A 24,355-nucleotide genomic window follows, 5' to 3' on the forward strand; every position below is an offset into this window, starting at 1 on the left:
TTGTTCTTGACTCAAGATAAATATTATTTTAGTTGTACAGTTGAAGTAATCTAAATAATTTCTAAGAAACTCGTTAATCCAGGAGATATTTTTCAGCACCTAGTTTTTCTCATTATCAAAATCATTTGTTTACTGAAGAAAATGAGACACTTAAAAACCCAAACAGGTTTGATTTGATTCATTTTCTTTTTTTTTTTTTTTAAGATTTTATTTATTTATTTGAGAGAGAGAATGAGATAGAGAGAGAGCATGAGAGGGGGAAGGGTCAGAGGGAGAAGCAGACTCCCTGCTGAGCAGGGAGCCCCATGCGGGACTTGATCCCGGGACTCCAGGATCATGACCTGAGCCGAAGGCAGTCGCTTAGCCAACTGAGCCACCCAGGCGCCCTTGATTCATTTTCTAATGATCATTTATGCCTGCTTTGACTGATTTTATAATGATCATTTATGCCTCCTTTATGTATTTGGCATTTGGTGCATCGGACATTAAAAAAAAACAAAATAATACTTATTAAAGAAGTATGATTGGGTAGGGAACAAGGAGATTATTTAAGTCAAATCTCTGCTGGAGGGACGTTCATACAGAGGCATGCTTTTATTTTACAGAGATTTTTCTGAAGTGCTGGGGGAAGAATATCCCTAAGGATTATATTTCACTGTATCTACAGTTGTCATTCCAATCTGAGGCAGAAAGACTTAGTCACTGTCTTACAGCCATCAGAGACAGAAGAGATGCTGGTGGTAAGAAACAAAGAGATTTGTAAGAAACACCGTTTAGTCATCCAATGGTGAGGCTACTTAACGCCATGATTTTAAAAGCTAAAATTGAACGAGAGAACCATGACCTTGTAATCATGGCCTTGAACATTTGGCTGAAACTTTCAACAAGCGATGTTTCCTACCCATCCGGTCTTCTCTGCATTTGTAAAAAGAATTTAGGGTTCCCTGTGCAAAAATTTGTTTCACTTTTTCAGGCAGGGATGTGTTCGTTATTCCTTAAAATAATTCTCAGATATAAAGGATATCAAGTTCTTTAGAAATTTTGAGTATTTCTTTGAATACGTGATGTGGTTTTCATTTAGTAGACTTCCAGATATTCTTTGTGATTATAAGGTGACGAAAAGCCCAGGCATACTTGTACCTTGAGTATTCAAAGCCTGTGTGGGATCAGTAAGAGGATTATGGATGAGGGCGAAATTAAAAGAAGGCTTAGTCGTGACCTGTGAACAGTCCCTCAGAGGGGAAAAAGGAGGTCAGTAATTTTACTTTGACACTATTTCCACTGGAAACAGCAAATATTCAAACTCAGATGTTAATATTGGCTTTTTTTTATTAGAAGAGAGGACGTTTATGCATTATTTCAACTTTAATGAACACCTACTTGTCTGTAGAGTGTCAAAAATAAGTGTTAGAGATTAAGAGTATAGGGAAAAGACCTGATTTTGCCCATGAGGAAGGTGATCGGCCACAGCCCTCTCCTTCTGGTTTAAATATTCCTCTCATTCTTCTAATATTTATAGGATGTTAGAGGATGAAATTCAAGTTAACAATGTGGAAAATTTTAGTTGAGCACAATTAAGAAAAAAAAAAAGATTGCCCCACTTGAAGATGAAGAAACTGTAAACAGAGGTAGAAGAAGCTGTTGGGAAAGCTATTTTCTGATGACACATTGCTTCTTTGAATAAATCTTTGTGTCAACTAAAACCTCGCCTTTGCTTTCCCTCTTGCAAGCACCAAGTCCTTGACATGGCTTTAAGTCTTTCCTAAGCATTTTGAGAAGGAATTGATGGAATTCTCCCCACTGTTGATATACTGGGGTACCACATATTTACAAGGGGATTTTTGGCCAAAGGACCCAACTTCTCTTTTTTGTACCTTTATTACTGTATCTTTAATACCAGGCCGAATGTTTATGTAGTCTGTTGCCTGAGACCGTGGTGGCAGAGGGACAATATTGGGGGCAGTATTAGAATTTGTTTAAGTCTGAACCGGGAATTCCATTAGTCTTAGTGACGTTAGTGTCCAACTGTTAGTGCCGCACTATTTTAAATTGTGTCCAAGAGCCTGAGAGGCTTATGCTTATAGGTGCCATCTATAAACTTAGAAAGAAACAAAAGAGTCTCTCTCCATTGAATATGTAAGCCCAGTGAGCAATTAAAAAGCAGCCTGGGACCTCACCCGGGCAACTAGTCGGAACCAGAGCTCATGATAGTCCCCTGGATATTGTTGAAAACTGTCAGAGAAAAGCTAAAGCAAATAATCGAAGGGAAAATAATTGTTCCCCGGAAAAGTCTTGTTTTGGAAAGTTGGTGTCCTGGAAAGAATAGAGACTAGTAACTTACGAATCTTTGGTTCTAGTCTCAACTCTGCCTATAATTACCTGTTTGGTAAATTGCTTCGAAACCCAAGGCTTTCTTCCCATAAGAAATGAAGGAATTGAAGTAGATTATTTTCAAAGCCCTTTTCAGGTTGAAAAATCGATCAATGTGTACTTTGGATCACCTTTGAAGAATTTTTTTAAGTTAAGGAGGGTATAATTTACATATAGCAGAAATGTACATATCTTAATCATACAACTTGATGTGTTTTTATACCTGTATATATCACTACTCAGAACAAACTAGAATATTTCCATCATCCCAGAAAGTTCCCTCATGCCCCTTCCAGTCAATATACTACCTTTGACCTAGAGATTATCACTATGACTTTTATCATCATGAATTAGTTTTGTCTATATTGAACTTCATGTAAATGAAATTATCCTATAGATACTCTTTTGTGTCTGGCTTCTTTTATTTAACTTAATGTTTTTGAGACTCATCCACGTGTTACATGTGACACTAGTTCATTTTTTTACATTGCAATGTAGTATAAATATAACACAGTTTATATATCCATTGTCCTATTGTGTTCAGCTTTTAGCTTTTTATGAATAAAGCTGTTATAAGCTTTCCTGTACAAGTCTTTTTTTGACTATGCATTTTTTTTGCATGTGAATTCATATATTTTGAGCATATACCTAGGACTAGAATTGCTGGCTCACAAAGCAGGCATGTATTTAGCTTTATTAGGAACCTCCAAGAAAGTATTCCAAGATAACTATACCATTTTTCATTCTTAGCAATGTATGAGCAATTCTTGTAAATGTAAACTGTAGTTTTAATTTGCTTTTCTCTGATGAATACTGATATTGGGCATCTTGAATATACTTACTGGCCAGTTAGATATCTTCTTTTGTAATGTACTTCTGTACTTGTGAAGTCTTTCACCAACTTTTATTTGGCCTGTTGTCTTATTGAATTTAAAATATTTAAATATTTTGGATATAGTCTTTTGTCAGATATTTGACAAATATTTCCTTTCAGTTTATTGCCTTTTCACTTTCTTATTGGTATTTTTTGACAGGCAGAAGTCCAGTTTTATTGCTTTTCCTTTTATGTTTTGTGTTTTGCACAAAATTTTTTGCCATTTCACCCAGTCTTGAAGTGATGCTTTAGTCATTGTGTAGTTTTGGCCTTTGCATTTAGGTAAATGATCCTTTTCAAATTATTTTTTATTATGCTATGAGGCAAGGATCAAGATTCAGTTTCTTCCATGCAGTTTCTTCCAGCACTGTTTATCAAAAAGATACACTTTTCTTCCAAAGATTTCATTGATGCCTTTTTAAAAACTTATTTTTCCTGGATTCTCTATTCTGTTCCATTGATATATATGGTGCATGTATCTATCTTTACACCACTATCACACTGTCTTAATTACTGTAGCTTTTTAGTCACCAGCAGTCTAATGCCTTCACTTTTGTTTTTCGTGTATATCTTGGCTATTCTAGGTTCTTTGCATTTCCAAACACATGTGTGTATGTATACGTACCAGTAATTCGTGGCTTGGTCCACTGACCTCTGGAAATCCCCAAGACACTTTGAAGGGGTCTGTGCATGAAAACTATTTTTATAGTAATGCGAAGTTATTATTTTCCTTTCTTTTTTAATACTGTGTTGATATTAAGTACAGATGGTGCAGAAGCAATGGTAGATAAAACTGATGGTGTCGTAGCATAGTAAGAGCAGTGGCACCAAACTGTGCTTCTAGCAAAGGGTATTCACTCACAGTTAAAAAGGAAAAAAACTACAGTCACTTACAGTGTTGGGCACGCCTGGGTGGTGCAGTCAGTTAAGCATCCAACTCTTGGTTTTGGCTCAGGTCATAATATTGGGGTCGTGAGATCAAGCACCGTGTAGGGCTCTGCACTCAGCTCAGAGTCTACTTGAGATTCTCTCTCCCTCTCCCTCTGCCCCTCCCTCCCACACTCTCTCTCTTTCAAGTAAAGAATCTTTAAAAAAAAAAAAAGAATGTCAATGATAACGGGGCACCTGGCTGGCCCAGTCTGTAGAGCCTGCAACTCTTGATCTCAGGGTTGTGAGTTCAAGCCCCATGTTGGGCATGGAGCCTACTTAAAAAAAAAAAAAAAAAAAAGGAATGTCTATGATACAGTCAAAATCATTGACATATGACAATTTTATTAAATTTTGCTGCTTGTGTCCTTCTTTTTAGTATTCTGTATGTCACAGTGGAATTAATGCATGATAGTTGTCTGGACAAAATGACCTTGTGTGATTATTGTGAACTGAACTAGCATCTGTCATGGAATACCATTTTGCAGGAAAGAACAACTGACGAACTTTGTTTATTCAGACTTGAGTATTTTGCAGAAATTTTCTCAAAAATAAACCAAATAAGCCTGTCACGTCAAAGAAAACAACTGACAATATTTGTTACCAATGATAAAACTCATTTTCTTTTTTTAAAGATTTATTTATTTATTTGTCAGAGAGCAAGCACAAGCAGGGAGAGGGGCAGGCAGAGGGAGAAGCAGACTCCCTGCTGAGCCCAGAGCCCGATGCGGGACTTGATCCCAGGACTCTGGGATCGTGACCTAGTCAAACGCAGACGGGTAATGGACTGAGCCACCCAGGCGCCCCTGATAAAACTCATTTTCAATTATAGATTGGAAATTTGGAAACCATGTATCCATATATCTACCACTGCTTAACAGGTTCCCAGTACTTAAAGACATTTCTGATGAGATAGGTGGTGTTAATAACTAGTGTCATACTTTCATATCATATAATAATATAAATCCACATTTGGAAGATCTGAAATATTTTCTGAAAGACCAATTTTATGATATTACAAAAGTATATATGAGTAATAGACTCATTCCAAGTGCAAGAAAGGACAAAGGATTTCCATGTAACAGAGAACAAAAGTTAATTGATATAGTTTCAGGTATAATTGCATCTAACTTGTTAAGTGTCATATCAAAGAAGAATATCCTTAGAATCTGAAAAGGCTCAGGATCTTCATATGCTCCATCCTTTTCCAATTATATTTTTGAATGAGGCCAACTTGTCCTCACATACTTAACCAAAAGAACATATCACAACAGATTGAATGTGTAAGTTGATATGCGAGTCGACCTGTTGTTTATTATAAAAGTTTCTGTCCAAAAAAGTTAAAAATGTCATTTTTCTCAATATTATTTTTTAGTTTGGAAATTTTTAATTAAAAAAGTCATTTATGTTAATACATAGTTTCTTGTCTTTTAATGAGTTAGTACATAAACATTTTCAATGTTGATAGATGTAAAACACATAAACCAAAGCTCTTTGGAGATCTCAATTTTTAAGAGCACAAAGGGGTCCTGACTGAAAAAATGTTTGAAAACCACTGAGATATAAATATATCCTCATACACATACACATTAAGTAGATATTCATCCCTATAGAAATTTAGATGAGATTTGATTGAAATCTCATTGAATCTGTGGATCAAATTTGGGAGAATTGCCATCTAAAAATATTGAATCTTCCAACACATGAACCTTTTATATCTATGCATTTAGTTAGCCCTTCTTTAATTTCTCTTAATATTTGTTACGTTTCAGTGTAGTAGTCTTAAACATATTTTCTAAAATTTATTTCAATTATTTGATGTTTTGATGCTAGTACGAGTAGCATATTGTGTTTCGTTTTTCAGACTTTTTTCATAGTATATAGAATACAATAATTTTATTTGTATGTTGATTTTGTATCCAAAATCTCTTTCTCTTTTTTTCTTCCAAGTTTTTTTTTTTAATCTTCAAGTTTTTATTTAAATCCCAGTTAGTTAACATACAGAGTAATATTAGTTTCAGGCGTAGGATATAGCGATTCATTAGTTACATACCACACCTAGTGCTCATCACGACAAGTGCTCTCCTTTCTAAATTCATGTGTTCTAGTAGATTCCTTTGGATTTTCTACTATGCACTCATGTGATCTGCAAATAAAGATGGTTTTATTTCTTTCTAATCTTTATGCCTTTTATTTCTTTTTCTTCTTTATTATACTTGCTTAGACATTCCAGTACAATGTTGAATAGAAGTGAAGATATTAAACATTCTTGTCTTTTTCTCAATCTTAGAAAGAAATGTTTAATATTTCTCTATTAAATTTAATGTTAGATGTAGTTTTTAAAATGAAAACTTACATTCTAATATTATATCATTCCTTTATTGGAATTAGGAAGAGATGGATAAAATCCATAAAAGAACAAAACACATTCTAAAACTGAAAAATACATCTTAAATGATTTGTTGAATGGGCTCAATAGCTGACTGGATGCAGAAGAAGAAAGAATCAGAGACTCAGAAAAAGAACTCAGTGTGAGAAGTGTGTGGGGTAGTATTAAATTGTTTAATGTATGTGTGATTATTACACATGGATGACAAGGAGGGAAAGGGCAAAGAAATAAATGAAGGGCTGAAAATCTTCCAAAATTAGTTAAATACATCAACTCTCAAAGTTTCAAGAAGCTTGGTGTAGGGGCACCTGGGTGGCTCAGTCGGTTAAGCATCTGCTTTCGGCTCAGGTCATGATCCCAGGGTCCTGGGATTGAGCCCCGCATTGGGCTCCCTGCTCGGCGGGAAGCCTGCTTCTCTCTCTCCCACTCCCCCTGCTTGTGTTTCCTCTCTCGCTGTGTCTCTCTCTGTCAAATAAATAAATAAAATCTTAAAAAAAAAAAAAGAAGCTGGGTGTACCCATAGGATAAAAACAAAGAAAATCATACCCAGCTATATCAGAGTCAAACTGTTGATATCCTGAAATCATGAAGCAGTTTTAATAACCCTACTATATTTATTTCTTAGGTTTATATTTGGGTGAGGGTTTAGAATTTTGACAGAATTAGGGTGATTCTTAAATTCTTTGGCATTCTGAGATCCCCATCTCCCAGTGATCCAGGAGGAATCTTCAGGGTATTCACCATCAGATTCATCATCAAACCAATGTTTATTGATAAACAGCTTTGTGCCCAACACTGTGCCAGGTGTTTTTACATGGCTTATCTCATTTAATCATATTTAATTTGGATCACAGGTCCATTTCAGAAATATGCAAAGCACGGGACCTAAAGATACCTAGCTCTTGATACTTAGAATTACGTAAAGTGCATTAGGGTGACACCTCAAATAAGTCCAAACCTCTTTTTGCCCTGCCTGATCAAATATTCATTTCAAAACACTGTATGCTGGAATGAGCCACGTGGGAGTTGAAGAGAATCAACTATTCAGGTGGTGAAAATGTGTGACTGCCGCTGGCAGATGAGGTTCCAGTATGATGAATTCCCAGCTTGTCCTTATTGCTTCAGGCAACAACTGACAGGCCTGACTGGTCATTGGCTTTCCAGCTCTGGCATTGATAGGACTGAAAATTCTTAGTGTCACAGATACTTAAAAGCTGCCCCTGTTAGCGTGGATACAGACAGTGCTGGAGGGTCCTGATTGCCTAGAGATGTAATCAATATGGTCTAGAGTTCTTGACCTGAACCTATAATTATCTGGATGTTATAAAGGTGGCTTGTTGTTACAGAAAATGCTTATATTCAGAACTTTGAGGCTAATTTGTGAATGGAAAGAAGAAAAATGGGAGCTTTGTCCCTTTTCCTATACTTCACAGTATTTAAGAGGCTATTAGAGTAATCACAGACCAGGGTATTCTTATAGGATTAGAACATTGTATCATCAGGATTTGGGGTGCTGAAGTTTAAATCTTACCTCTGATGTGTTCCTAATACCCTGCAAAAGTTGTGACTTTAATGTTTTGCAGCTTGTGACTGTGAGTTTTTGAATACCAAAAGAGAATTTTTTTTTTCATTGGTCCAAGGACCTGGATTTGAAGTGCAGCTTTAAATAATAACACATTTGAGTCTGATATTTTCCGGAAGCTAAGTGTATGGTGAAAAACAGAAGCTGAGTAAGCAGATATTGCAGCATCTGTGATCATCCCTGGGCAGGAGTGAGTCTGGATTGACACTGGTAGCAGTTCTTAAGTCACTGTCTGTACTGATGCTTTTAAGTATATCATGATCAAGATTAATTTGCCTGTGAAAACAGTGAAAAAGAGGCATGAAATGACTTAACAGGAGATGTGGATCCTGATTGCTCTGTCACTGCTTGGCTTAAGATAACTCTGGTTGGCATTATTATTGGATTACCCTATGGACAGAATGCCTTGAAAAAGGGGGAGAGTGTAATGCCTTGTAATAGAGGGTTCTTTAAGAACAAGGGTTGTCTTTATAGTTCTCATGCCTGGTATCGGTGCTCGCCACAGAGCAGATAATCAATATTTGTTGCATTGTTGACAGAACGGATGAACAGAAAAGAGAGAGGCGGGGAGACAAATTATGAAAGACTCTTAACTATAGAGAACAAACAGGGTTGATGGAGGGCAGTGGGGTAGGGAATGTGGTAGATGGATGGTGGGCATTAAGGAGGGCACTTGTGATGAGCACTGGGTGTCATATGTAAATGATGAACCACTGAACTCTGCTCTTGAAACCAATATTGAACTGTATGTCAACTAACTAGAATTAAAAAAAAAAAGCACAAGGCTTTAAATATACCATAAGCTGATTAAAATTTAATAATGCCACATCTTCATATCTCCATTACCTCGCTTAAACCTAGAAAATGTGATCTTGGCCTAGAGTCCTTTATTAGACTGTGTTTATCGTCACTATTTCTTTGTTTGGGCCTTTGGTAAACTGTGTGTGATCAGATGGAATATTGGGCAGAGTATTTCAAATCATCTTTTATGTCGTTTTTAAAAGAAGCATTATGTTTAAGTAGTATGTTTCTCATCTTTGATAGCTTTTACATCACCAGCTAATAAAAATAAAGGAATTATGGCCCTCAAATCAGTTGTGTTTTGGTGTTATAGGCTGGCATGTGAATTTGTGCTTTAAGGTTATCTTTATAAAGCATTCACTGTAGCAAATTCCCACTTTCTAGAATCTGATGTCAAGTTTGGCAAACATCCACTGAAGAGAATGGACTTCCTTTTGTTTTCTGGTCATCCTAGGCTAACTTTTAGACATATCATTGTGTGGTTATTTGGGGCTGTCTTTTAAGCTCACCCATTTTATACATGAACCCAGGATATTAGCATATAGGGATCTGACTTAAATTCCATTAAGCCAAAATATTTTGTTGAAGAATTGCCACCATTTTGGCAATGTCATTACAGTTCAGTGACTTGTACTTATGCTCCAGGCAGCCCTGCGAGACACGGTATCTTGAGTCTTAAACTGGTTTTACTTTGATGTGCTAAGAATATTGGAAGGACCACAATTATTCTATAAATGCTCCGTGTTGAGATCAGAGAGAATACCAAAGTTACACTTGAAACTTTAATTGAGTTCCCCAGTTAGTAATCCCTTTTTTAGATGAGATATATACTTTTCAAATGAAGAATGTTTGCATGATTGGGAAGAGAAAAGACTTTCGTTTCACCCTTCTGTTTCTGTCTACCTAAAGAGGACACTTACAGCATCCATGCTAGTCCCTTTGACATTCTGATATTGGGCTGACTTTTCCTGTGTCAGAAATTTTTAGCCATGAGTGAATACCTTTAAATAGAGTTTTTATAGCCATGGTAGGATCCCAATTCCTGAAGCAGGGGGCCTAAGCTAGAGAAACCTTAGTAAAATTTTGGTATGGTGCCTGAAACTTTTCATTTGCCTTGAAACCTGTTCTTAATTTTACTCTTTATTCCAATTCACCCCATTGATTAAATTAATTACTTTCTCTGCTGTTCTTAAACTTTTACTGTTGTGTTTATCGCCTCATATTAAAGTTAGTTGGGAACCATTTCCCATTCTAGACTGTGAGCTCATCTTTGTACTCCCCACAGCACCCTGAACGGCTCTGACACATAATAGGCACTCAATAAATGTTAATGAATTCAACATTTCAGCATGGAATATTGAAACCAAATTTTTGCATTTGACTAGACACAGTAGTTGTCTTCTAGGAGAGGAACTGAGTGGCTAGGGAACAGAAATGAGAAGGAGATTTTTTTTTTTCCCACTGTAGTCTTTTAGAACATGTGCATGCATTATCCACAAAACATAAATGAAACTCTTTAACACCAAACATATTTTTCAGCATTTGACAGTTTACCATTGCAGGTAAGGTTAAGGGATGTTAAATAACTTGTCTATTGTCATATAGCTCATGCATTGGAGCAAGGATATAAATCTGTGAGACCTTCATTTTTCCAGAATATTAAACAGCATCTTGGCCACAGTAGCCTACCTTGATTTCATTCATATGATCAGCAACTAGCAGCATTATATCTGACCTAGGAGCTGTCCTTATTTATTCTTTATATTATATACTGTGTACATCATAGAAGTCATCAAATACGGCGCCTCCACTCCTGAGTGGCATGTCTATTTTAAGGGGCCATTGGCCAGACCTCCTAGATAGGGTTTTGATGACTGAAGACTGTTTTACCCATGGCTCACCTAGGTATCCCTGCTGCTTGCAGAGAGACTCTTAGCCTTTAAGCAGTAGACATTTATTTTCAGCTAGGAAAGCCACTATCAATCAGGTAATGTTTTCTCAAGCTGAAAAAGGCTTTCACTAAAGAATAGTGATTGCCCAAGGTCACATTTCTTTTCCATCTACTTGTGGGCAAATGCAAACTAACAGAATATTAGTGTTTGAAATTCATAATTTATTCTATATTTGGGGCTAGGGGAGAGGGAGACAAAGTGATTATATTTCTCTTAGAAATATTTTTAATTGCTTTTTCAAAATATGAATAAAGCATAAAGAAGCCAAAAATGCCCTGATCCTAAATGGACCTGACACCTTGATCTTCTATCATGGCATAACATATGAGTGGGGATTCCCAAAGGACCTTTGTACACTACAATATTTATTACTATAAAGATCTAAGAGTTCTTAGCCACTTTGAAACTTATAAGGGTGTTCAGATCCCATCCACTGGACTTGTGTTTTCACATGTTTAAATTATTCTGGTTTGTATAGTTTATTCAGAAATAACTCCCACTTCAAATTCTGAAAAATAAGATTTGGTCTTCCAGGGCGCCTGGGTGGCTCAGTCGTTAAGCGTCTGCCTTCAGCTCAGGTCATGATCCCAGGGTCCTGGGATCGAGTCCCACATCGGGCTCCCTCCTCGGGGGGGAAGCCTGCTTCTCCCTCTCCCACTCCTGCTGCTTGTGTTCCTGCTCTCGCTATCTCTGTCTCTGTCAGATAAATAAATAAAATCTTAAAAAAAAAAATTTGGTCTTCCAGTAAATGTGGAAAGAAGAACTCAGCTCAAATGTGAAAGTATACTCGAGAGATAAATGTATTTGCTTGCTTTTCTTGTCCATTAATGCTTGAGAACTATAGGGTCTTTAACCAGCCCATTTTGTACCTCCGTTTTTTCATCTTGAAAATGGTAACTAAATACTGCCTTCTATTTGGTTGATATGAACAAAATATTAGTAAACTGAAAGGCTCTGGATTGGTACCCCCATCAGCTCCTGCTATTGATGGTGGAATTTTCATTGTAGTTTGTTCACTGGGGTTTCAAGAATAAACATTATGGGTTGTTTTTGGTTTATTATGGTTTATTTTTTAACAATATTATTGTCTTAAGAATAAAAAAGTTACTAAGGAACTTCAGTGAATACAGAACAATTCACATTCACAAAACTAGATATAGGCAAATTAGTAGATGTCCTTGACTGAGACAACAATATTTTCAGGTTGTGATCTTGAAAATTATCATCATTTTGAATTACGTGCATCCTTACTTCCAAAGAAAACCTAACTGGGGGGCGCCTGGGTGGCTCAGATGGGTGAACGTCTGCCTTCGGCTCAGGTCATGATCCCAGGGTCCTGGGATCGAGTCCCACATTAGGCTCCCTGCTCCTTGGGAGCCTGCTTCTCCCTCTGCCTCTCTCTCTCTGTCTCTCATGAATAAATAAATAAAATCTTAAAAAAAAAAAAGAAAAAAGAAAACCTAACTGGACTGTGTATTTAGGGAAAGTTGTAACATTAAAAGACAATAAATAGGATATTTAACATCTTTATTTAAATCTTGAGTTACATGCAGCCCATACAGTTCCTGTGCTGCATATTAAATTTTATATATGATGAATAATACTGGTTTTTTATAGTATTTGATTGCTCAGTATACTGTGCTAAGTACTTCACATACATTAGCTTCTTTATTCTTCACAAAATTCTCATGAGGTAAAGGTATTGTTATACAGTTGACCCTTGAACAACATGGGGGTTAGGGGTCTTGAGCCCGCCCTGTGCAGCTGAAAATCCACCTATAATTTTTGACTTTCCTAAAAGTTAATTACTAATAGCCTACTGTTGTCCAGAAGCCTTCCTGAGGACATAGTTGATTAACCCATATTTTGCATGTTTTATCTATATCTATATCTATATTATATACTGTACTCTTACAATATAGTAAGCTAAAGAAAAGAAAATGTTATTAAGAAAATCATAAGGAAGAGAATATACATTTATAGGTCTATACTCTATTTATAAAAAGAAAAAAATCTACGTTTAAGTGGACCCATGCAGTTCAAATCCATGTTGTTCAAGGGTCAACTATAATTCCTTTTTTTCAGAGTAAGGAGCTCTGGCTCATAAAAATTACATACACTGTACTACCTTCCACTTTGGCAGTGTCATCTGAATTTCTTTGTCATGAACATGTTTTATACAGCTCCTTATTAAAAAACATATATATATGTATTTTGAAGATTTTATTTATTTGTCAGAGAGAGAGAGAGAGCACAAGCAGGGGGAGCTGCAGGCAGAGGGAGAGGGAGAAGCAGGCTCCCCGCTGAGCAGGGAGCCCGATGCGGGACTCGTTCCCAGGACCCTGGGATCATGACCCGAGCCGAAGGCAGACGCTTAACCGACTGAGCCACCCAGGCGTCCCAAATATATTTTTGATAGATGCATTTTTAAAATAGGCAGGTGTGTAGTGGAAGCACATGAACTCTGTGGTCAAATGTAGGTTCTAACTTTATAGCCAACCGGGTATATGACCTTGAGTCTCTTTGTCCTCAGAAGGATATAAGAACACCTGTCTCCTATATTGTGAAAATTAATAGATGACATTTGTAAAGCTTCTGGCCATAGTTCAGGTATGTAACAAGGACTCATTAAATGTTCTCTCCTTGTTACTTTATTTCAATAATAATAATAATGGCAATAACTCTTACTATATCCCAAAGTTTTTGTTTTGCTCTTTATATATGTTTATATACCTATGGGGACTGGTTATAGTATTGTCCTCATTTTATGATTGAGGACACAGACTTAGAGAAGTGGTAGATCCCATGGTGGAGGCCAGGCAGTCTCATTCCAGAGCTTGTATTCTGAACTAATATGTGATTTTCTTTGAGGATATGTTCCAATAACAATAGGTTAGATTCTGATATTTCAGGCAACAGTTTAAGTCTCAGAAATGATTATCCCACCTATCCCCCATCTAGTTCTTCCAGTTTTAGATTGTGACAGTATGACAATTTCTTTATTGATACTCACTTGATTCCTGCAGAAGGTTTGTTAGATTAGATATTCAGAGACCCTTCTGATTCTAAAATCTGTGATCCTATATTGTTTGGTTATATTTGCAGTACTCTGGGGCAGCTCTGATAGTCCTTTAAGGGAAAGAGATTCATCACCCTGGCTTAAAAAGGAATACGTTGACTTCTCTACTGAACTGAAATTAGCCATTTCGTGGGGCTTTTGGTGGGGACTGCAGAATTAACTCCGTAAGCTTCTTCACTCCTTAAAAAGAAGAACCTCAGGGGTGCCTGGGTGGCTCAGTCAGTTAAGCAATCCAACTCTTGGTTTTGGCTCAGATCCTGATCTCATGGGTCCTGGGATCGTGCCCTGCATCCAGCTCTGCACTCAGCAGGGAGTCAGCTTGAGGATTCTCTCCTTCTGCCCCACCCCTCACTGGTGCACTTGCTCTCTAAAATAAATAAATAAATCTTTGGGACGGGGCGGGGCGGCGGGGGAAGGAACCTCAAAACAGTTCTGCCCAAATGGATTTGACTTCAGTGATACTTGTTTTAGTGTGTAAATACATTTTGCTCAGTCTTAAAAAATGGAGCTGTTTTGTTTGCCAGGGGAGCAGATGACACTCCTGAGTGTGTTAGATTGGCTATTTACATTTGCTTTTGACTCTGTCTTGAACTGTCACTGCCTCTCCTTCACTCTTTTCCCCCTCTGTCTCTGTGTCAGTTTGTCTTCTATTTCTGTTTCTCCCTTCTAGCTTCTCTCTTCCTATTTGGATAATTCTGCTTTATTTCTGTAAGTGAAAGACTCTCCAGGATGCTGAATATGTCATTATTGTTATAGCGCTCCTTAAATGCACAGAAGATTTTAGCTTGGCTGTAAAGCTTGCTCTTGGCACAAATTTGGCAGATAGTTTTTAGCCTGGGGGAGACTTTTTATTGGGATCATAAAAGTGTTGGGGCGTCACTGCCCTCCACTTTTCCTGCTTGAAGTATGACATTAGTGGTTTTAGTTCTTGTTGACCCTTCTTTTTAAACCAAAGCTTTATAGCTTATTAGTGCACAGTGCGGAATTTTCTTATGATATGTTGGAGGGAAAGAAAAAAACTCCTCTAAGGTTACAAATGGTTTCACTTACCAAAATGATTATTTCTCTTGGAAAGTTTTGTCTTTTCTTTGAAATTTCCGGGAGTTGGGTGGGCTTGATGTCCTCTTTCCCACTCTTTCCCTACCCACACTCTCACGTTGGCAGAAATGCTGAGAGCTTTAAGCATAATTCCAGACTTCTGGGAGGCAAATCATTGACCAAGGAATAACGAAGACACACTTTTCTGCTGTTATTTTAAAGAAATGTTTTCGGTCGAAATGGAAGTAAGGACAGAATACTGCAGGCTGTTTTTGACTATTTGTTTCATTTATAGAATGTAGGACAAATGCTTTGGAACATCAGTAATTACTATTTCAAGCCACCTTTGGGAATTGAGATCTGTGCTTTTCAAATCTGTACTTAATCTCATACCTCATCATTTATTGGATCAAATACCAGCCTCATTTGCTCAGCATCCAGGTCAGCGCCTTGAGCTCCAAATCAGGCATGACATGTCACCTTATGAGAGTTTCTCTGCATTGCCCCTATCTGTTTCTGCTTCATGAAAGGACTTGATATAAGCATCTTCATTTTTCCAAGGTATCTGAAGGCTTAACTGAAATGAAAATTCTTTGCCCTCTCCCTGAAAATAATACTTAAAGTACTTTCATCTTTACATTTTGCTTATCAGAGTTACTTTGTCCAGTCTTGGAGCAGAGCATTCTGAATGTGAGCCCAATAGGTTTAAGCTTCTGACGGGTCCACAAGAAACTGCTGAAGAAATTTAAGGATTTCCAGGCCAAAGCAAGCAGTGTCCTTCAATAAGGTTTCAGATTATAACATAAACCTAGACATATCTGAGAAGAAGAAGAGTTGTGAATTTTTTTATCATCACAAACTGTATAATACATACTTCCAGTGACCTCCATGGGTTGCCTGTCTGCTGTTGGCTCAACTGGATTTTAATGGAGCCATTCCTGCACTTCCACTCTTTCATCCCTCCCTTTTTATGGGAATAAAAATTAAATTGGGTGCTATTTAAATATTCTCAACTTAACGTTTATTGAAAACCACTCTGCCGCAGGGCATAGCACTTTGAAAAACTGCCTTGCACCAGACCAGTTTTCCAGCCAGCTGGTTTACCCCCAAACCTGGAGTTCACTTTACTCAGACTTTTAATTTCTTTAAACCAAATGATCACAGAAAAACTTAGGAGAACCCAGTTTCATTTGTGAGGTTTTTCAATAAAAGTGAAGTGGAGTGTGGCTAGAAAACCAGACCGGTGAAAAGCCATGACTCTGCTGACACTAGAGGAAAAGCGACAGAATTCTGACACTACGTGCTTCCAGTGTTAAGGAGAAAAGAAAACGAGGAAGGTGGAAGAGCTTTAGGGCTGGTCCACTTTGGGAAAGCAAGGGAGCAAAGAAAGTGTGGTTGAGTTCTTTTGTCCCTTATAGGTGCTTTATTTAAAAGTTTCTCCTGGGGAGCCTGGGTGGCTCAGATGGTTAAGCATCTGCCTTCACTCAGGTCATGACCCCAGGGTCCTGGGATTGAGCCCTGTGTCAGGCTCCCTGCTCAGCGAGGAGTCTCCTTCTCCCTCTGCCCACCCCCCCCCCCTTGTGCTCACTCTCTTTCTCTCTCACATGGATAAAAAAAAATCTTTAAAAAAAAGTTTTTCCTACTTTTATGTATATGTTCTTTCTAGAAAATTTGGAAAGTACAGAAAATTATAAAGAATAAAATTTAAAAACTCAGGTGTAATTATTCTTAACACTTTGGCATATAAATTCTTAGTTCCTTTTTTATTTAAAAGGTTTTAAAAATTGGCAATATATTAAACAGTATTTTGTAACTTGCCTCATTTATTATCAGATTTCCTTCAAGTAATTAAATATTTCTCAAAACATAGATAATTTAATAGTTATATTCTTTGAATCACTTGTCTAGTCTTCTATCATTAAACTTCTTGGTTTCTGATTTCTTTACCATATTAATTAAGAATAAATAAAATTCTTACATGTAAATCTTTGGCTTATATGTTTCCAAGCATTTAAAGAAGAATTAATATCAGTCCTTCTCAAATGCTTCCAAAAATAGAAGAGGAAGGAACACTTCCAAACTCATTTTACAAGGTCAGCAAAACCAGATAAGGACACTATGAGAAAGGAAAATTACAGGCCATTATCCCTGATGAACATAGATACAGAAATCCTTAATAAGCTATTAGCAAACCAAATTCAACAATACACTAAAAGGATCATATACCATGGTCAAGTGGGATTTATTCCAGGGATGCTTGGATGGTTTAACATCCACAAATCAATCAATGTGGTACAGCACATTAACAAAATAAAGGATAAAAATCATATCATCTAAGTAGATTCAGAAGAAGCACTTGACAAAATTCACCTTCCATTTTTTTTTAAAAGATTTTATTTATTTATTTGACAGAGAGAAAGAGAGAGACAGCAAGAGAAGGAACACAAGCAGGGGGGAGTGGGAGAGGGAGAAGCAGGCTTCCTGCTGAGCAGGGAGCCTGATGCGGGGCTCGATCCCAGGACCCTGGGATCATAACCTGAGCTGAAGGCAGATGCTTAGTGACTGAGCCACCCAGGTGCCCCTCATGTTCCATTTTTGATAAAAACTCTCAACAAAGTGCATATAGAGGAAGTGTACCTCAACATAATAAAGGCCATATGTGACGAACCCCCAGCTATAACCCATTATACCCAATGGTGAAAAGCTGAAAGATTTTCCTCCAAGATCGGGAACAACACAAGGATGCCCACCCTCTCCACTTTGATTCAACATAGTATGGAAGACTTAGCCAAAGCAATTAGGCAAGAAAAAGAAATCAAAGGTATCCAAATTGGAAAGGAAGAAGTAAAACTGTCATAATTTGCATATGACAGATATTATATGTAGAAACCCTAAAGACTCCACCAAAATGCTGTTAGAACTAATAAACGAATTCAGTAAATTTTGCAGTATACAAAATCAGTATATAAGAATCAGTTGTGTTTCTATACACTAATAACAAACTAACAGAAAGAGAAATAAAACAATCTCATTTACAGTTGCTTCAGAAAGAATGAAATACCTAGGAATGAATTTAACTAGCAAGGTAAAAGACTTGTAAACAAAAACTATAGGACATTGATGAAAAAAATTAAAGACACAAATAAATGGAATGATAGTACATGCTCATGGATTGGAAGATTTAATATTGTTAAAATGTTCATACTACCCAAACAATCTACAGATTCAATACAATACCTATCAAAATTCCAATGGTATTTTTCACAGAAATAGAACAAGCAATATTAAAATTTGTATGGAACCACAAAAGACCCTGAGTATCCAAAGCAAACTTGAGAAAGAAGAACAAGGTTGGAGGCATCATGTTTCCTGATTTCAAACTATATTACAAAACTATAGTAATCAAAACAATATAGTATTGCCATTAAAATAGACACATAGATAAGTAGAACAGAATGGAGAGCCCAGAAATAAACCTACAGATATGTGATCAATTAATTAATGACAAAGGAGCCAAGAATATACAATGGGGAAAGGATAGTCTCTTTAATAAATGGTGTTGGGGAAACTGGACCAGTATCTTTCAACTGAAAATGGATTAAAGACTTGAATATAAAATCGTTTAAAACCATAAAACTTCCAGGAGAAAACATAGGCAGTAAACTCCTTGACATTGGTCATGGTGATAATATTTTGGATTTGACACCAAAGCAAAGGCAATGAAAGCAAAAATAAACAATTGGGACTTCACCAAACTAGAAAGCTTCTGTACAGCAGAAGAGACCATCAACAGAATGAAAAATTAACCTATGGAATCAGATAAAATATTTGCAAATCATGTATCTGGTAAGGGGTTAATATCTAAAATATATATAAAGAATATAAAGAATTCATACAACTCCATAGGAAAAAAATTCAATTAAAAAATGGACAGAGGATCTGACTAGTCATTTTTCCACAGAAGACATACAAATGGCCAATAAGTACATGAAAAGGTGCTCAGCACCACTAATCAGTGGGGAAATGCAAATCAAAGCCACAATGAGAGAGCCCCTCACACCTATCAGAATGGCTGTTGTCAAAAAGATAAGAAATAACAAGTGTTGGCAAGGATATGGATAAAAGGGAACACTTGTTCACCATAAATTAGAATTTGGACAGTAAATTGGTGAAGCTACTGTGAAAAACAGTATGGAGGTTCCTCAAAAAATTAGAAATAGAAATACTGTATGATTCAGCAGGTTTTATCTGAAGGAAACAAAAACACTAATCAAAAAGATATCTGCATCCCTGTATTTGTTACAGTGTTATTTACAATAGCTAAGACATGCAAACAACCTACGTATCCATCGATAGATGAATGGATAAAGAAAGTGTAGTATATATACAATGGAATATTTTTCAGCCATAAAAAAGAAGGAAATCCTGCCACTGTGACAACATGGATAGAATTTGAGGGCATTATTCTAAATGAAGTAAGTCAGATGGAGAAAGGCAAATACTGTATGATCTTACTTATATGTGGAATCTAAACAAAACAAACTAATCTCAAAGATAGAACAGATGGGTGGTGGCCAGAGGTGGTTGCTTCAACTCTTAAATATAATTGAGAAAACTCAAGAGGAGAAGGAAAGCCAATTATATTTACTCGTATTTTTATTTACTATGTTCTTTATTCCCTCAAATGTTACAAAATTACTTCTTATATTGTTTTCTTTTCATGGGGAGAACTTCCTTTAGCCATTCTTTTAGAGTAAGTCTTCTGGAAACTAGTTCTTTTCATTTTTGTTCATCTGAGAATGTCTTAATTTTCCCTTCATTCCTAAAAGATATTTTCTCCAGGTATAGGATTCAGGGTTGACGATTCTTTTCTTTAAATGCATGAAAAAGTGCTCAACATCACTCAGCATCAGGGAAATACAAATCAAAACCTCAGTGAGATACCACCTCACACCAGTCAGAATGGCTGAAATTAAGTCAGGAAATGACAGATGTTGGTGAGGCTGCGGAGAAAGGGGAACCCTCCTACACTGTTGGTGGGAATGCAAGCTGGTGCAGCCACTCTGGAAAACAGTATGGAGGTTCCTCAAAAAGTTGAAAATAGAGCTACTATATGATCCAGCAATTACACTACTGGGTATTTACCCCAAAGATACAAATGTAGGGATCCAAAGGGGTACATGCACCCTGATGTTTATAGCAGCAATGTTCACAATTGCCAAACTGTGGAAAGAGCCAAGATGTCCATCAACAGATGAATGAATAAAGAAGATGTGGTATATATATATATAATGGAATATTAGGCAGCCATAAAAAACCCCCGAAATCTTGCCATTTGCAACGACGTGGATGGAACTAGAGGGTATTATGCTAAGTGAAATAAGTCAATCAGTGAAAGACATGTATCATATGATCTCAGTGATATGAGGAATTCTTAATCTCAGGAAACAAACTGAGGGTTGCTGGAGTGGTGGGGGGTGGGAGGGATGGGGTGGCTGGGTGATAGACATTGGGGAGGTATTGTGCTATGGTGAGCGCTGTGAATTGTGTAAGACTGATGAATCACAGACCTGTACCTCTGAAACACATAATACATTATATGTTTAAAAACAAAAAAAGAAGAAGAAGAAGATAGTAGGAAGGGAAAAATGAAGGGGAGAGAATTGGAGTAGGAGACGAACCATGAGAGACTATGGACTCTGAGAAAAAAACTGAGGGTTCTAGAGGGGAGGGGGATGGGGGATGGGTTAGCCTGGTGATGGGTATTAAAGAGGGCACGTATTGAATGGAGCACTGAGTGTTATATGCAAACAATGAATCATGGAACACTACATCAAAAACTAATGATGTAATGTATGGTGATTAACATGGTAAAATAAAATTTAAAAAAATAAATGCTCAAAATAATATTGTGTCACTTTTTTCTAGCCTCCATGCTTTTTTCTGATGAGGAATCTGTTGTCATTTGAAGTGTTTTCCCTCCAGGTGAAGGGTAACTTTTCTCTGGGTGCCTTCAAGAGTTTGTCTTTAGTTTTTAGAAGTAATTACAATGTGTTTTTCTGTAGGTGTATTTGGGAGTGTCCTGTCCAGGGTTCACTCCTTCTTTAACATGTAGATTTATGTCTCTTGCAAAATTTGTGTAGTATTCATTCATAATTTTTTCAAATACCTTTCTAGCCCCACCCCATCTCCTCTCCTTCCAAGCCCATTATGACCCAAAGGTTAGACCTTTTTTTTTTTTTAAAGATTTTATTTACTTATTTGAGACAAAGAGAGAGAGACAGAGAAACAGCACGAGAGGGGAGAGGGTCAGAGGGAGAAGCAGGCTCCCCGCTGAGTCGGGAGCCCAATGTGGGACTCGATCCCAGGACTCCGGGATCATGACCTGAGCCGAAGGCAGTTGCTTAACCAACTGAGCCACCCAGGCGCCCCCTTTTTTTTTTTTTAATAATCCCACTGATCCCTAAGATTCTATTAATTTTTCAGTCTGTTTTCTCTATATTGTTCAAATGGGTAATTTTTATTGTTCTTTACAGCTTATTGATTCTTTCTACTGTTTCTCCATTCTGCTATTGAACCTATCCACTGAACTTTAATTTCACTTATTGTGTTCTTAAGTTCTAAAATTTCCATTTGATTTTTCTTTATATCTTCTACATCTTTGCTAAGAATTTTATTTACCTTGCTGAGGCTTTCTATTTTTTCCTTGTTCTTTGAAACATGTTTATCATGGCATTTAAAGAACCTTTGTCAGCTAATTTTAACATCTTTGTCATCTCAGCGTTGGCATCTGTTCATTGTCTTTTTCTCATTCAGTTTGCGATCTTCCTGGTTCTTGGTATGTTGAGTGATTTTCAGTTGAAATTCCCCAAGATTTGGAGCATATTTAGACCTTTTGTTTTAACTGGCTCTCTCAGACATCACTCTGGCAGGGAGAGGTACAGGTCCTGCTTGGCCAGCATTGCCAGCCAAGGTCAGGATACTAGGGGCAGAGATGGGAGTTTCAGTTTCCCTTCGGGTCTCCACTGACAATGCTTGTGGGGTGGCCTCATTACTGCTGGCTGATGACATAAATCCTGACTTCCTCCTAGGCCTCCTCTGACAGCACCCAAGTGAGGAGGAACAGGGGTGCTCTTTACTGCCAGATGAGGCTGGAAGTCCAAACTCCCTGTTTGTTCAGCTCTGACACTCCGTGTGTGTTAGGCCGGTGGTACTTATTTACAGCTGTCAGGAATTAAAGTCCTCACTCCTACTTAGCTTGCTCTGAAACCATCCCAGTGGAGGTGTTGGGCATCTTGTTATAGCCTCACGAGGGTTAATGTCTAGGTTCCCCACTTGGCCTTTGCTGGCATGGGCAGTGGTAGAGCCAGTTTTTTTCCTGTGGTGTTTGCTAGTGTAATGCATTATTTTCTGAAAGTTTCCATCCTGTGAGGCTGCCCCTTTCATAGTCCTTTGGCTAGAGAGATCTGGTTTTGGTTCAGACTTTTTTAAGATTTTATTTATTCATGAGAGAGAGAGAGCACACAAGCAGGGGGAGAGGCAGAGGCAGAGGGAGAGGGAGAAGCAGACTCCCTGCTGAGCAGGGAGCCCGACGTGGGCCACGATCCCAGAACCTGGAGATCATGACCTCAGCCGAAGGCAGATGCTTAACCATATGAGCCAACCGGGTGCCCCGGTTCAGACTTTTTCTGTCCTTATCCATTGGCATTTTCAGGTTTCTGGCTTCTGCAGCTCCAAGGCTGGGATATTTGAGGCACAAAGAAAACCCAAGGACTTCATGTTCCTTGTATCATTACTTGTGTCCTGAAGAGCCTAGCTTGACTACCTTCTTTTCTCCACCTTTCAAAATCATCTGATGTTTGTTTTATATGTAATATCCAGAATTTTTGTTTCTCCCTAGCAGGAGAAATGTGCATCTACTGTCTTCCCTTAAGTAGAATCAGCTTTTACAATTTACTCAAATCTTGCAGCAAAAATACACTGTATATGTCAGTCTGTATGTATATGAAAAAGATCATATATCTTATAAGTGAACCTTTTGTCCCTGATTTGGTCAGTATCAGGAATCAACAGATTTTATTTCTAAAGAGCCATACAGTAAATATTTTAGATTTTGAAGGCCATACTATAATGGTAGGTTACATTTGAATTTTTCATTTCTTCCTTGATTCCTTCTAGTTTACCAGTATTTAAGAGCATCATGTTCGGTATTACACAAGCTAAAAACCAAGCTAGAAGTTTCATCTACAATAAAATAAGCTGAAGTTTGCCGACACTGTTTCTCTTTTTGAAATATGTTGCAAAAAACTGGGAAAGAAAAACATTGAAACCATGAGGGCCATAGAATGTGCCTTAACTAAGTATGAGATTGGGTTTGTATATGGAATCTTGAGACTTGCTAAGTCTGGGTGAAGCTTTGCTTTCTTTCCATTTCTTTTATCTGGCTTTGTTCTTTTACAAATAGAGTTTGTAGACCAATCTCTTCTCTGCTAGACACCTTACTAGTAAACCTGCAGAGATCTCAAACTCCGGCTTCCTTGGAAATGAGATGGTATTCTTTCATATGGTAGGTGATTTGAGTTACTGCCCCTGTTTCGTTCCTTTGTGTTCTGAATATCTTGCAATTGCAATGTCATTACTCAGGGACATAGTACACCTTATAAAATGAAGAACCTATCCCAAAGATCAAAGTATTTTCTTTCCTCAGGTCACTGTGTAGATTCTATCACAAACGGCTAGAATCTGTTGCAAACTAGTACTAAATCCAAGGATTCCAGTGAGCTCTAGAAATGTTCAATAACATTTCCCAAAGTAGGAGCTAACTTCTTAGAATTCTGGTGCTACTATTTGAAATATATATTATTTGCTTGTTTTCTAACCCGGTTTTATTTTTTCTTACTCCATATTAACATTGAAAAAAGATGCATTATGGTTTTTAGATTACCTTCCAGAAAGTTGACAGTTCTTATGTTTGTCAATTACTTTAATATTCTATGTATTTTTAAATGGTTGCTTGGTTGGGAGTCTCTAGACACAACACTTCACACTAAGTAAGGCTGACAGTTAAGTGATGTGGAGGCCATTATCTAACCTTTGTGCGTGCAGGCTGGGGCCTCTTGCCTTTTCCTATTTCATAACAAGTAACATTAGCATTCAGGAACTTTTTAACACCTATTGAGGGCAGGATTTTTATAACCCCCTATAAGGGAGGATTTTAAAAATGAATGACTAAAACCTAACAAACATAGCATACAAAAAAAGAGAACTAGGCATCAGTCTTATGTTGGAATCTCGAGTCATAAATCTCAAATAAAATACCAACAAACCAAATTGAACATTACAA

At 37.3% G+C, this 24,355-nt stretch overlaps 1 protein-coding gene across 9 annotated transcripts in view; it reads left to right on the forward strand.

Annotated features, from left to right (window-relative positions):
• The window catches only part of BCAS3 (BCAS3 microtubule associated cell migration factor), a 599,947-nt gene that overhangs the window by 340,433 nt on the left and 235,159 nt on the right, over positions 1-24,355 (forward strand). For 5 of the 9 annotated variants that reach the window (XM_054510917.2, XM_054510920.2, XM_054510919.2 and 2 more), the window contains one exon: positions 606-740. The exons of the other annotated variants lie outside the window; for them this stretch is intronic. In XM_054510917.2, the coding sequence (XP_054366892.1) occupies positions 606-740 (135 nt within the window). The remainder of the gene's footprint in view (positions 1-605; positions 741-24,355) is intronic. 9 annotated transcript variants of the gene reach the window in all.

The sequence above is a fragment of the Mirounga angustirostris genome, unplaced genomic scaffold (genome assembly GCF_029215605.1).
Source record: "Mirounga angustirostris isolate CCGP_5_RB_7025 unplaced genomic scaffold, mMirAng1.0.hap1 SCAF_17, whole genome shotgun sequence".
NCBI lineage: Eukaryota > Metazoa > Chordata > Mammalia > Carnivora > Phocidae > Mirounga > Mirounga angustirostris.